Here is a 13,951-nt window from a genome sequence, read left to right as displayed (position 1 = left end):
TTCGTCGAAATTATGGCACTGTCGTTTAGGCCATATTTCGAGGGGGAGAATAGAGCGCTTAGTGACAGCATCAATTCTTCCACCGTTAGAATTTTCAGATTTAGAACAATGTATTGATTGCATTAAAGGAAAATTTGTTAAGAACATAAAGAAAGGTGCCAAACGAAGTGCGGGAATTCTAGAAATAATTCACACGGATATATGTGGACCATTCCCTGTCACTACTGTAGATGGTTATGTTTCTTTCATAACATTTACAGACGATTACTCGCGTTATGGCTACATTTATCCAATTAAAGAACGATCAGAAGCATTGGATAAATTCAAGATATTCAAAGCAGAAGTAGAAAACCAACATGATTTAAAGATTAAGATAGTCAGATCCGACCGTGGGGGAGAGTACTACGGTCGACACACCCCCTATGGCCAAGTTCCAGGACCTTTTGCAAGGTTCCTTATGGAAAATGGCATAGTTGCCCAGTATTCTACACCGGGCGAGCCTCAGCAGAAAGGAGTAGCAGAAAGAAGAAACCGTACCCTGATGGATATGGTCAGAAGTATGATGAGCTACTCCACGTTACCGATTAATTTGTGGATGGAGGCGTTAAAAACCGCCATTTACATTCTTAATCGGGTGCCAAGTAAATCGGTGCCGAAAACACCGTATGAACTATGGACAGGAAGAGAACCCTCGCTTAATCATTTTCGCGTATGGGGCTGTCCAACTGAGGCCAAAGTGTTTAATCCAAACATTGGGAAGCTACATCCCAAGACAGTCAGTTGCCATTTTATTGGCTATCCATAAAAATCTAAGGGATATCGCTTTTATTGTCCCGACAGACACACTAAGTTTGTAGAAACAAGACACGCTGCCTTCTTAGAAAATCAGATGATCAGGGGGAGCATAGTAGCCAGAAAAATAGACCTTGAGGAGAAGCGGGTATACGTTCCCACTCCGATGATTCAAGAGCCTTATTTCTCGTTACCTGTGGTTGTGGCACCGATAGAGCAGGAAACTGCAGTGCCAACACCTGCTGTCAGTCTACCTGACGTTGCAGTGCAAGAAACTGCGGTGCCACCACCTGTTGTTGGTTCTCCTAACTTGGCATTAAATGGAAATGAGGACCCTGTTCCTCAGGACCAAGTAGAACCCATTGCCATGGATGAGGGGGAGCAACAACAGCCTCCTGTGCAAGAAATACCAGTCGCAGTGGCCCCGAGAAGGTCACAAAGAACTAGAAAACCAGCTATTTCTAAGGACTATGAAGTCTATCATAGTGAAGAAATACAGAATGAGGGTGATCCCACCTCTTTTGAAGAAGCCATGAAAAGCGCCAATTCATCCAAATGGTTTGCAGCCATGGAAGATGAAATGAGATCCATGAATACCAATAAAGTTTGGGACTTAGAAGAAATTCCCAAAGGAGCCAAAACAGTAGGCTGCAAGTGGGTCTACAAAACGAAATGTGACTCCAAAGGGAATATAGAAAGATATAAAGCGCGGCTCGTGGCAAAAGGCTTCACGCAAAGAGAAGGAATAGATTACAATGAGACATTCTCTCCGGTCTCATGTAAAGACTCTTTCAGAATAATAATGGCCTTAGTGGCACATTATGATTTAGAATTGCATCAGATGGATGTGAAGACGACATTTCTAAATGGGGATTTGTATGAAAATGTCCATGGCACAGCCCAAAGATTTTGAGCCCAAAGATTTTGTCATGGAAGGCAAAGAAAATTTAGGATGCCGCTTGAGAAAATCGATTTATGGCTTGAAGCAAGCCTCGAGGCAGTGGTACTTGAAATTTGATGAAACAATTAGAAAGTTTGGATTTAAAGAAAATGAAGAGGACAATTGTATTTATGCGAAGTTCAAAAACGGAAAATTTATTTTCCTCATCTTGTATGTGGATGACATTCTGCTAGCTAGCAGTGATGTTAATCTACTACTGGAGACAAAGAAATTCTTGTCCTCGAAATTTGATATGAAAGATCTTGGTAAAGCTTCGTTCGTCTTAGGAATTGAGATTCACCGAGATAGAAGAAGAGGGGTTTTAGGATTATCACAGAAAGCATACTTAGAAAAGATATTAAAGAAATACGGTATGCATGCGAGCAAGCCCACACCTGCTCCAATAGTCAAGGGCGACAGTTTCGGGAAACATCAGTGTCCCAAGAACCAGTATGAGCTCGAGCAAATGAAGGCAGCGCCTTATGCTTCAGCTGTCGGAAGCTTACAGTATGCACAAGTGTGCACACGCCCTGACTTAAGTTTCGTTACCGGGGTACTTGGCAGATACCAGAGTAATCCAGGCATAGAGCACTGGAAAATGGTAAAGAAAGCTTTGCGCTATGTGAGGGGCACAACTGGCCTCATGCTAACATATAGAAAATCAGAAACTTTAGAAATAGAAGGGTATTCAGATTCAGATTTTGCAGGAGATGCAGATGATAGAAAGTCCACATCTGGATACATCTTCACTCTTGCAAAAGGAGCAATATCGTGGAAAAGCTCCAAACAGACAGTTACAGCATCCTCCACGATGTATGCTGAATTTGTGGTATGTTATGAGGCCTCGGGACATGTCACATGGCTAAAGAAATTCGTACCCGGATTGAAAGTGGTCGACAGCATAGAAAAACCACTGAAATTATACTGCGACAACGAGCTAGCAGTATTCTATGCTCATAACAACAAGTCGAGTGGTGCTGCCAAACACATCGACATCAAGTTTTATGTTGTTAAGGAGCAAGTCCAGGATCAAACTATTTGTCTAGAACATATCAGAACGAACAAGATATTAGCGGATCCACTTACAAAAGGCCTACCACCCAATGTGTTCAGAGAACACTTAGCCGGCATGGGTTTAAGGAAAAGCCTATGATTCCTGGACAAAGAGGGCCCTAGAATAAGAATCTGTTTTAGACCGGAAAGGTGATTGTGGCTGTTAATCTGACAGTAATAATTGTCATGACGAGGCACGCCCTATACACTGATCTGCGATGGGATGGATAAACTCAGATACAGAACAAGAATAAGAACAATGAGAGATCAAGGGGGAGAATGTTGGAATTGATCTCCAACGGCCAGATCCAAAGATCTGGCCAATCCCTTGATTTGCGCCCTGATCGGGGGCGTTCAGCCAAACATGGCTGGTGGGCCCCCGTCGCCCGCGCTATAAAGAATAGGGAGAGGGCCCGGGGCACGGAATCCCAAGTTCACCGCCGCCACAACCCTCTCCCACAGTCCCTACCGATCTAGGGTTAGCGCGAGGCCGACGGGAAGCTCCGCCACCGCAACCACGACGTCCTCCTCCGCCAACCCCGTCATCGGCCAGTGCCGGTGGAGGCCCGAAGGACGCCGGGACTTGCGCCGTCCACTGCCGCCGCCGGATCAGCGCCTCGAAGAGCCGGACTTCCTCGCCTCCATCCTCGGCTCCATCGACGCGATGGCGCCCACCGGCAACGGCTCCTCTGCATCCACTCCCGCGGATGGCCTGTGTCTCTCATCCACCTCTCTCTCTGTGTGTCTCTCCCTTGTACTAGGTCTAGAATGAATCTCTTGATATTATACTTAGAACTTATACCCCAGTACTCGATTCGTACACTAGATGTGATCCTAGTCCAGAAACAGAGAAGATTAGAACCTAACAACAAATTGTCAGGTGACATATCTGATACCATCAGCAACTGTAGAGTCCTGGAAAAACTAGCTTTGGATGGCAATTCATTCCAAGGAAGCATTCCCGCTACATTCAACAAAATGGCAGGCCTCTCTTTCCTCAATTTGACGAACAACAAACTGAACGGTAGCATCCCTGGCAACCTAGCCAGCATTACCAACTTGCAGGAGTTGCACCTTGCCCACAATAACTTATCAGGAACGATTCCAGAATCATTAGGCAATCAAACGTCTCTGCTCCGCCTTGATCTATCCTTCAACAATTTGCATGGGGAAGTACCAAAAGAAGGGCTTTTCACAAATCTAACAGGACTATCAATTGTTGGGAACAATGCATTATGCGGCGGAGTACCACAGCTCCATCTGCCAGAATGCCTAAGCTCTAGTGCAAGAAAGAATAAGAAAGGCATGTCGAAGTCTCTTAGAATAGCAATCCCAACAGCAGGAGCTCTCCTGCTATCAATTTTTGTTGTTTGGGCTGGATTTCTTTACAGAAAGTTGAAGACAGCATCAAAAAAAGAAATACCACCACAATTCACAGAGCCCGAGCTTCCAATAGTTCCGTACAATGACATATTGAAAGGAACAGATGGATTTTCAGAAGCAAATGTGCTTGGAAAAGGAAAATATGGTAAAGTATATAAAGGGACTCTAGAAAATCAAGCCACTGCCGTAGCTGTTAAGGTGTTCAATCTCCAGGTATCAGGATCATATAAAAGCTTCCAGGCTGAATGTGAGGCACTGAGAAGAGTGAGGCACCGCTGCCTTGTAAAGATCGTTACATGCTATTCAAGCATCGACCACCAGGCTCATGACTTCAGAGCAATAGTCTTTGAGTTCATGACTAACGGCAGCTTAGACAGATGGATCCACTCAAATTTTGATAGCCAAAATGGGCAAGGAGCACTCAGCTTGTCACAGAGGTTAGATATCGCAGTGGACATCGTGGATGCTTTGGACTATCTTCACAATGGTTGCCAGCCACCAGTCATCCATTGCGATCTAAAGCCAAGTAACATTCTTCTTAATCAGGACATGAGAGCTCGTGTTGGGGATTTTGGCATTGCTAGAGTTCTAGATGAAGCAACAAGCAACCAACATTTGAATTCCAACAGTTCCATAGGAATAAGAGGATCCATTGGGTACATTGCTCCAGGTAACTTTTGCTCGTCCCCATGTTCTTCACATTATATCACCTAATTAGCCCTATGCACATGACATCTTTGCAATAAATTGCAGAATATGGAGATGGTCTTGCAGTATCAACTTATGGTGATGTCTTTAGTCTTGGTATCACTTTGATCGAGATGTTCACAGGAAGGAGCCCAACAAATGATATGTTTAAGGCAAAATTGGATCTGTGACACCCAAAGGTTCCTATTTTAGAAATCTACCACCGAAACACTTCGGTACACTTTAATACCAGCGAAAGTTTCCTCCGTTTAGATTTCTACTACGCCGTCAACTTCTGTTACCGTTCTCCGTTACCCTCCGTTTAGATGGCTGCCTGCTTCCATTGGCGGCCACGAGCCTGGGCACGAGCAGCGCGACAGCATCACGCGGGTGCTCGCCGGCGACGAGCGCGAGCAGCCGGAGCGAGTGCCGGCACAGCGGCGTCCTATCGGTGCGCCGCACGTCGGAGACTGCGGCCACGAACACCGGCAGCTCGACGGCGTCCAGCTCCGCGGCCGCCATGGCCTCCGTCTCCCGGTCCGAGAGCCACAGCAGGCAGCGGTTCCTCGCTGGCACCAGGGGTACCACGTGACGAGCACAGGAGCACCAGGGGTTCACCGTGGTTTCGTTTTTGCGGTTGGTTGGGGACGAGGTGGCCGGGAGGATGAGCTTCACCGGCGGTGCCCAAGCTCGGGGCCGGCGGCAATGGCGGCCGCGGGGGTTTCAATCCCCAGCGCTGCTCGTGCCCAGGCGCTGCCGTGCAGCTGGCAGGCCTCGCCCACCTGCCGGACCACCTCGGCGTCGGCGGCGCCGCCGGACAGGTCGATGAGCGGCACGGGCAGCTCCTCGGCGGCGTCCGAGGTGGGGCTCTCGTCGGCCGGCCAGAGGAACTGCTGCGGGATGTCGGCCTGGCCGCTCAGGCGGGCGGCGTCGAAGACGAGAGCCGGCGGCTGCTGCTGATGCTGAGCAGGGGGCGGCGACCTGCGCAGCGAGCAGGGCCACAGCGCAGAGGAGGCCGGCAGCCGTCGCGGGGAAGAGAGGGAGGGGCCCGCGCCCAGCGCCCGGCGCGAGGAGAGGGGGAGGCCGGGTGGACGGATGGACGGAGAAGACAGACAGATGAACGGAAGACGTGACAGAGTGGCAAATATCTAAACGGAGGAAGGTCTGTTTAGTTTACATGTAAAAGCAAAAAAGCCGTAAACGCATTAAAGTGAAAAAGAATCTTACTAATTTGAAGTACTAAATGAAGTCTATTTATAAAATTTTTTACATGGATGGACTGTAAATCGTGAGACGGATCTAATGAACCTACTTAATCTATGATTTGCAACAGTGATGCTACAGTAACCATCCGCTAATTATTGATTAAACATGAATTAATTAGCATCATTAGATCCGTCTCGCGATTTACAACCCATCTATGCAAAAAGTTTTGCAAATAAACTTCATTTAGTACTTCAAATGACCAAGATTCCTTTGCAATTTTTTTTTGCAAAATAAACTAAACAGACCCGAAACTTTCGCTGGTATTAAAGTGTACCGAGGTGTTTCGGTGGTAGATTTCTAAAACGGGAATCTTTCTGTGTCACAGATCCAATTTTGCCTATGTTTAAAGATGGCATAAGCCTGCATCATTATGCTGAGGTGCCTTTCCCAGACAAGGTTATGGAGATAGCAGATGCCAGCATATGGCTACGTGAAGGACCAAACACTAGCAATGATACAAGGTATATAACAAAAATTAAGAATGTTTGTCTTCTGTCATTCAGCTTGGTATCCTGTGCTCAAAGCAATTGCCCACAGAGCGGTTATCAATGAGCAAAGCTGCAGCAGAGATGCATGCTATCAGAGAGAAATATTCCAGCACTCAGTATAACTAAGTGATGTCAGATCATATCAGTAACCATTGTCTTATACTGTCATGTTTCTCATGAATGTATTGTTAGAGTCCATCATATATTTTCTTCATTATATGTTCCAGACTTTATCAAAGCCAGTGTAGTATTGCCATATCGTAGGAACAATAATAGTGCCATAAATGGTGTTCTCAGGGCTATCAGCAATAACAAAAACATATGTTCTAGGTTTTAGCATGGGTTTGGGATCAAGAGATTTGTTTTACTTATATTTCTTTCCACATTCTTAAGCATGTATGAGTGCATGACCCATCCTAGCTTATTCAGGGCCGAATTTGAAGCTCTAATTTTCTAGCTCTGTTCTACAAATTTCAAATCCATGCATGGTGGAGTAGATCCATTTTAGATCTAGAGCAATCAATAAGAATGATTGGCTAGCTGGTTAGCTCCAGCTCCAGAGATGAGAGATTTATAGGTGATATACCATTACTGCCCTTGTATTATCCTTTTATCCTACATAGTTGACTCCTAACAAAGGCTTTTGGTTAAGCCACATCAGCAGAAAACAACCACCCTTTGATATTTTCTAAAATCTAAACTGTAAATTCAAACCACGCTGATCTACAAATTCCGCAAAGACCATGAAGCATTGATCAATACTGGGCTAACTAAAAATTGCCAGAAATACTGAGATAATGCACCTGCATACCATGGACAATATTTGCGCTAACCAATACTTTTGACTGGAAATGAACGTTAACATGATTGGTATGCTACCGCCGCCAGTTAGAAGTTCCCAAACTATTTTCATATAGACATATCTCAAAGACTCAAAGTAGTGATGAAAGTTAAATTGCAAACTTTCCTGGAGGACATGGTGCTACAAATACTATTCTCTGATCTGAGTGAGCTGACTCAAGTTGCCACAGAATCGATCGACCATCCAACAAATCGAGCTACTTACAGACTTACAGTTACCAGTGTTCCCATGAACAGTAGCAGGTCAAGGAGGAGGGCTGAAGAACGACAACGTAGTAGCTGCAAAATTAAAACCGCACCGATCTGAAAAATTGTTTGATTCAATGTCAGACAGAGCAAACAATCAGACATTTTAGTCCAGATAGAGTAGTTCCTCAGATCCGAGAGGGGGAAGAGGACTTACCAGTGACGGTGGAGGCCATGGAGGGGGGCCGGGGTCGGAGACCGTGCGCTCCCCCCAAGAGTGAGGACGATTCCGACGATGGGTGTGAGCATCCCAGCTAGCGAGGGGATAAAATGACAGCCGAGCGAGGAGGGAGGCGGCGGCTCGGCGCAGGGCGTATTGGGTGGCGTCGAGGTGGGCGGAGGGGGTGTGGAGGCAGCGGCGCGGCGGCGATGGTGACGGCGACGGGGATGGGGAATTTTCAGCGCGCGGGGTGCGAATTCGGGAGACGGGGAGCGGGGCAGATTCGGCTGTCGGGCCGACGAACGGTGAGCTTTCAAGCTACATGGAGTTTTTTTTTTAAAACGATACACGGAATATTTTGGCAATTGTCATGTTTTCAAGCTGTCCGATCCATATTCAAATATTTCTATCCATTGCAGAATATGGTTATTCGTAGATGGGGTTGCGGTATGAACTTATGGTGATGTGTTTTTATCTTGGATCATTTTGATCGAGATGTTTAGAGTCTGTTTGTTTGCGCTGCAGCTTTTAGAGCTTTTTTTCTTTAAGCTGCTGCACCTTTTTTTTTTTCTTCTAAAAGGTTAATCATAGCTTTAAATGATACTTTTAGCTTTTTTAGGATCAAAAGGCTAAAAAACCTAGAAAACTAAGATTTTCATCTTTCTATATAAACTCAGCTTTTCTGAGCTTTTAGTTTCTAGAAGCTGCACTAGTTTGTTGTTTGTTTGAACTTCTAAATTTTCACGTTGAAAAAATGCCCAGAAGCCCAAACAAACATGGGTGACCCTTATACAGAGATGAGCGAAAGAGCTTGTAGCTAGGTGGTTACAAGAGGATTAGTAGCTATGAGGTCCTAGGTTCAATTACTCGTGGGAGCGAATTTCCAGGATATAACAGTTTTTGTGCTTTCAGTGGTAGGCTCTGTTCGCCTAAACAGCCATTTAGTCCGTTTAAACAATTTTTAAACGATAAATAGAGGTCACCCATGTCGTTTAGGTGCTAAATGGTGAATTAAACAGTTGGACTATTTAAACCTATTTATACCGCTAAAATCCATCTAAACCGTCTAAACAGAGTTGAGTTAAACATGATTAGATGAGATAATGATCATTTAATTTATAATTTAGTCAATAGGAGGATTACAACTACCACAATCAATACCGAACCAATTAGCATAGTAAGTATATGAAATATTGTGGGATTTAGATTTCTTCCAAAAAAATTTATTTGCCATAATAGTTGCTTTTTACATGTGCAAATATGTAGATTTTCTAGCATATTTAATATTTACGTACATAAATATGTATATTTTAATATTACTATGCCAAACCGTTTAGGTCGTTTAACTCCGTTTAAACACCATTTAAACGGCCTAAACGCTAAACAAAGGGCGACTGACTATTTACCGTTTAGCGTTTAAGATAACGCTGGTGGTAGCGACCTTCCCGTCGACAGCGTGTGGGACCAGAACGGGCGACCAAATGGGGGTAAATGGGAGCCAATAAAAAAACTCTCTTGAAAAGCCGACTCCAATTCACTGCCCAAAACACCTCTCTTCTAATCGTCAAGATGACACAAGTTAATTGGTGATACGTTCACTACTACAAAAAACCTTTACAGAGGCGGTCAAAAATCATTTTCAGAGGCGGTCAGAGGCAAACGCCTCTGACCTATCGTCTATGAAAATAGAGATTTTCAGAGGCGGTTGTCCCGCCCGCCTATGAAAATAGAACTGAAAAAACAAAAAAAAGGACGGGCCCGCTGAGCCCATCACGGACCTGGTCGAGCCCATCTGCACCACCGGCTCGCTCTGTTTTTCTGAATGACTGACGAAACTGAAGACATCCATTCATTTAACTGACGAAATTGAAGATGCAGTGTTACCTTACAGAAAGCAGCATCACTGAAAGCCTCCTTGACCACACCATCATGCCTATGGTAATCAGTTGCCAGCTCTCAGCTGCATGTGCAGGCAGCGCAATGGCATGAGGATGACAAATCACTTATCTTTCATGTTGGAATTGATCTCAGTGGTTAAAACCTAAATCAATGGCTGGGATCTAATAAACCATTAAGCCTCAAATGGTTTTGCCTATGATCAGTGGGCAATGACCAACTGTATTGGTGTGGATTCCCATAGTGCACAGTAGTATAAATAGGGGAGATAGACATGATAAAAAGATAAGTCTCTATCCTCCCTCACTTATTATATTCCTGATCAAAATCTTCTACTGCAAGCACTAGGAAGAACTACGCACTCCATCTACACATCTAGATGGCTTTTACATCTAAAGAAGGTATGCCTATACCCTCCTCGAAGCATTTAATTGTGATCCATCAGGATCTAGATGATCCAGAGGAATTAACGGTGGCACCAGAGCCATGCTAGATCCTTTTGGATCCTTGTTCATGCGTGTTTTTCGCTTCCCTAGATGTACCCGTGGCATTTCATGTTTATGTGCATACCCATAAAAAATTTGATGCAATTCATGTTGAACATGTATTAATTAGCACACTGTTTAGCTCATTCATGTTTAATTTAAGCTTATGTTGTTCATCATGTTCATACATGATTTGTCACTGTTCTACTCAAATTCATGCATAACTGTGCATTGAGGGTCATGGGTCGCACATAGAAGAAGGGGAAAGGGTGAAATTTTGTACATTGAAGCTTAAACACCTCGGTTCATGAGGAACCGAAACCCTAAATCCCCAAATCATGAAACCTAGCCACAGTAAAATCCCCAAATTCCCAAACCCTACCTCAGGAATTCCCCAATTCCTTTAACCGTAACCCTAATTCTATTGAGATGATGGGAAATGGATGTATCTAAGGGCCGCGGTGGCCGTTCTTGGACTCACCGTCACCGCGGCTGACACCTTAGTAGCAAGCGCAAGCTCGGGGACATGGCCCCGAGCGGCCTTGCCATCCTTGCTGCACCAGTCCCTGCCGACCCTCCTCGTGCGCGTGTCGCCGACGAGGAAGTCGTTGCTGGTCGGCCCTGTTGCACTTCCGCGTCGCCGCCGGGGATTGCAAGCGGCCGGGGGCTTTAGGGCACCGTCAAGCCACGCTCAACGGGACTGCGCGGCGCACAGCTCCGGCGAGTGGAGCTGGGCAGTGCCGGCGGCTCCCTCCGCCTTGCTCGCCCGCCGCCGCAGGGTTCAGGGGGCGTTGGCCGGCCTGCGGTTTTGGTTACCGCGGGCGCGCTTCCTACTGTCGGATTGAAATCCGACGGTGCACAGGAGCCGGCCGTTCTGCAGGCCTAACGGGCCGCCGCGGGTGCACCGTTTTCCCGTCCCAGGCCTAGGTTTTTGGTCTTGGAGCCCAGTTAGGGAAGCGGTGCGAGTTAACGGGCCTGATCAGTTTTGGCCTGGCCCGTGGCGCTGAGCCGGCTGCCATGTCATCGTCACGCGGGTATCCGCGATGGACGGGTGCCCAAAGGTCAGCGCCACGAATCCTAGCGTCGAGACGTGTAACCTCGGCGCCACGATCTGTGGCACAGATCCCTTGGGTTCGGAAAGAAAAAATGTTTTTGGAAGGGTCTAAATGTGATAATCTTTCAAAAAAAGACCAAAAAGCAAAAAGTGGGGTTCGGCCGAGCTAAAATTTAAAATTTTCCATTTTTGGATATTTTGCATATGGGCTGCATGGTGTTTGGCTGCAAATTCTAATTGGCCAATGTTAGTTTTGAGCCCTTTTGTTATTTTATGAGGCAGTTTTTCATTTAATTCATGGGCTGCATATATCTATTCGGCTTTTTACCATTAAAGTTTTATTTATATTTTCCCGATGCAAATAATAAGTTTTCTTTACGTTTTTCATTATGTTTTAGTACATGTTGCCCCTGCAATAATGTACATGACTTATGATGAATGCCTCTATTTAAATGTGAATTTTATTCATTTTTTTACCAAAGCTGATGAATGAATAATTTTTCACAAAATTTTATTTTTCCAATCTTTTCTGCCCAAAGGTGTTTGGTGGATTAATAAAATAAGTTTTGAAGCATATAATAAAGTGTGAACTCTATTTATTTTTCTGTCCAAAGCTGATGAATGAATAATTTTCACACATTTTATTGCTCTTATTCAATTCTGGCTTGAATTTGATCAATAAAAATAGCTTATGGTGTTGCTCACTAAAGTTTCTCATTATGTTTTTGGATGCAGCATCTTATGCTCAAATTACTGGACTAATAAACAGTATTGAGTCACTTAATGGGAGCAATTATGTTTCATGGAAAGAAAAATTAGAGATCACTTTAGCTCTGCTGGATCTCGATTATGCTCTCAATAATAATGCTCCAAAAGAACCTGAGGAGGACTCTGAAAATTATGAAGCACTCCTAAAGGTATATAACGATGAAAAGGCATTATGGGAGCCATCAAGTCGTAAGTGCCTCATGGTAATTAAAAGTTCCACTATTGAAAGTATTAGAGGCTGGACTCTTAAAGTGCTAAGGAATACCTTAGCAAAGTTGAGGATCAGTTCAAAAGTTCCTCAAAAATCTATTCAAGAACTCTAATAAAGAGGCTTGTAGAAGAGGTATAATCCAACCGGAAGCTCAATAGAGCATATTGTGAAGAAATGTTACATGGCTGCTAAACTTAAGTCTTTGAAAATGGAAATTTCTGATGGCTTTCTTGTGCATTTCATAATGTCATCTTTGCCCCGGTGTTTTCTCCATTTACTATCAATTATAATACTATGGAAGTTAAATGGAGCGTTGATGAAATGATAGCCATATGTGTTCAAGAGGAGGAAAGGCTTAAGGCTGAGAGGATTGAACATATTGGTCAATTTCAGGCCTCTCAGAAACGATAATATAAAAGGTTTGTCAATGAATATATAAATCCTAAAAATCCTCAATTTAAAATAGAGCTCTTTTAGAATGATTGTAAAGTACCAATGGGTACTTTCAAGTACTTTTACCCTGAACATTTTTGTAGTCGTTGATCTATGGAAAATATTTATAAAAATTAAATGAAATTAGTATTCGGTCCCATTTTTTGGTACTTGGTCCCACATTTTGGAAGTACCAGGTACTTTATTCTAAGTACTTTTAGATACTTCCCACCTTCACCACCGTAAGATTTTATCAGATGAACGACTCCTATTTTTTCAATCATTGTAAAATTTCTCTTTAAAATAAGGGGCAAGCTTCTAAAAAAATCCAGCAGAATAAGCAGCAATAGAAACCCCAGCAAAACGCCAACTCTAATGCTAGAAGTGAAAAAAAGAAAGAAGGATGCCATTTCTATGGCAAGCTTGGACACTTCCATAAGGATTGTATTGGCTTTCTAAAGTGGCTTACTAAGCAGTGGTGGACCTAGTGAGTAGGCCATATAGGCCTAGGTAGGACTACCAAAATCTTGAGCAAATTTTTCTTCCTTTTTTTACTGTACTAGTTATATTTCAAAAGCCCATACAAATTAAAAGAAATGGCCCAACAACCGGTCTCAGCAGCTCTAGAACGTTACTCCTCCCTGCCGTCCTGCCAGCCCGTGCCTGCAACGTCACGCGTCCAGCATCGCGAAGCACCAGGCAGCCCGTGCTCTCATCCAAATCCCCTCACGAGTCATGACGTGACAGCCTCACTGCTGATGCTGAGTACTAACTAGTAACTTCTCTGCATCTCCGATGAACGGGGACTATTGACTAATGTTGACGGTGGATTTTGGTAAATCTGATGTAATTTAAAGTATAAAGATCATCAGCTAATTAGCGTGCATCAACAAAGATCACGTGTGACGAGCGGGCATGCATGACGATGGTTTGCAGGTTTTGTATGGAGCCGATGGAAGGCCGATGCAGGAGCAAAGGAGAGATGGAGAGCATTGGGTCCGTGGACTGAAAGGGCATCGCAACTGATGGAGCAAGAATTGGCAGACTTCGTCATCATGTTATCATGTCAGATCTAGGTTTAGTTTGTTTTAGAAAGTTCGTTTCTTGTTAGCCAAGTTATATCGTCATCGACTAGGGTTTGTAGCCTATAAATATAGGCCTACGGGTTTGTAATCAGATTCATCACGTCGATCAACAAAACACATTTACCTTTTCCAGTACCTTTTTCT

The 13,951-nt window shown here is 44.4% G+C and overlaps 1 protein-coding gene across 1 annotated transcript; it reads left to right on the top strand.

Annotated features, from left to right (window-relative positions):
* The first annotated feature begins 958 nt into the window (after positions 1–958).
* Positions 959–4,882, top strand: LOC120662404 (receptor kinase-like protein Xa21). The gene is made up of 3 exons (XM_039941557.1): positions 959–1,224; positions 2,297–2,561; positions 3,593–4,882. Exons 1-3 carry the CDS (start codon positions 959–961, stop codon positions 4,880–4,882), a joined length of 1,821 nt encoding a protein of 606 aa, XP_039797491.1.
* Positions 4,883–13,951: the final 9,069 nt, after the last annotated feature.

Source organism: Panicum virgatum, chromosome 2N, assembly GCF_016808335.1.
Source record: "Panicum virgatum strain AP13 chromosome 2N, P.virgatum_v5, whole genome shotgun sequence".
Lineage (NCBI taxonomy): Eukaryota > Viridiplantae > Streptophyta > Magnoliopsida > Poales > Poaceae > Panicum > Panicum virgatum.
This window is presented reverse-complemented; position numbering and strand designations above follow the sequence as displayed.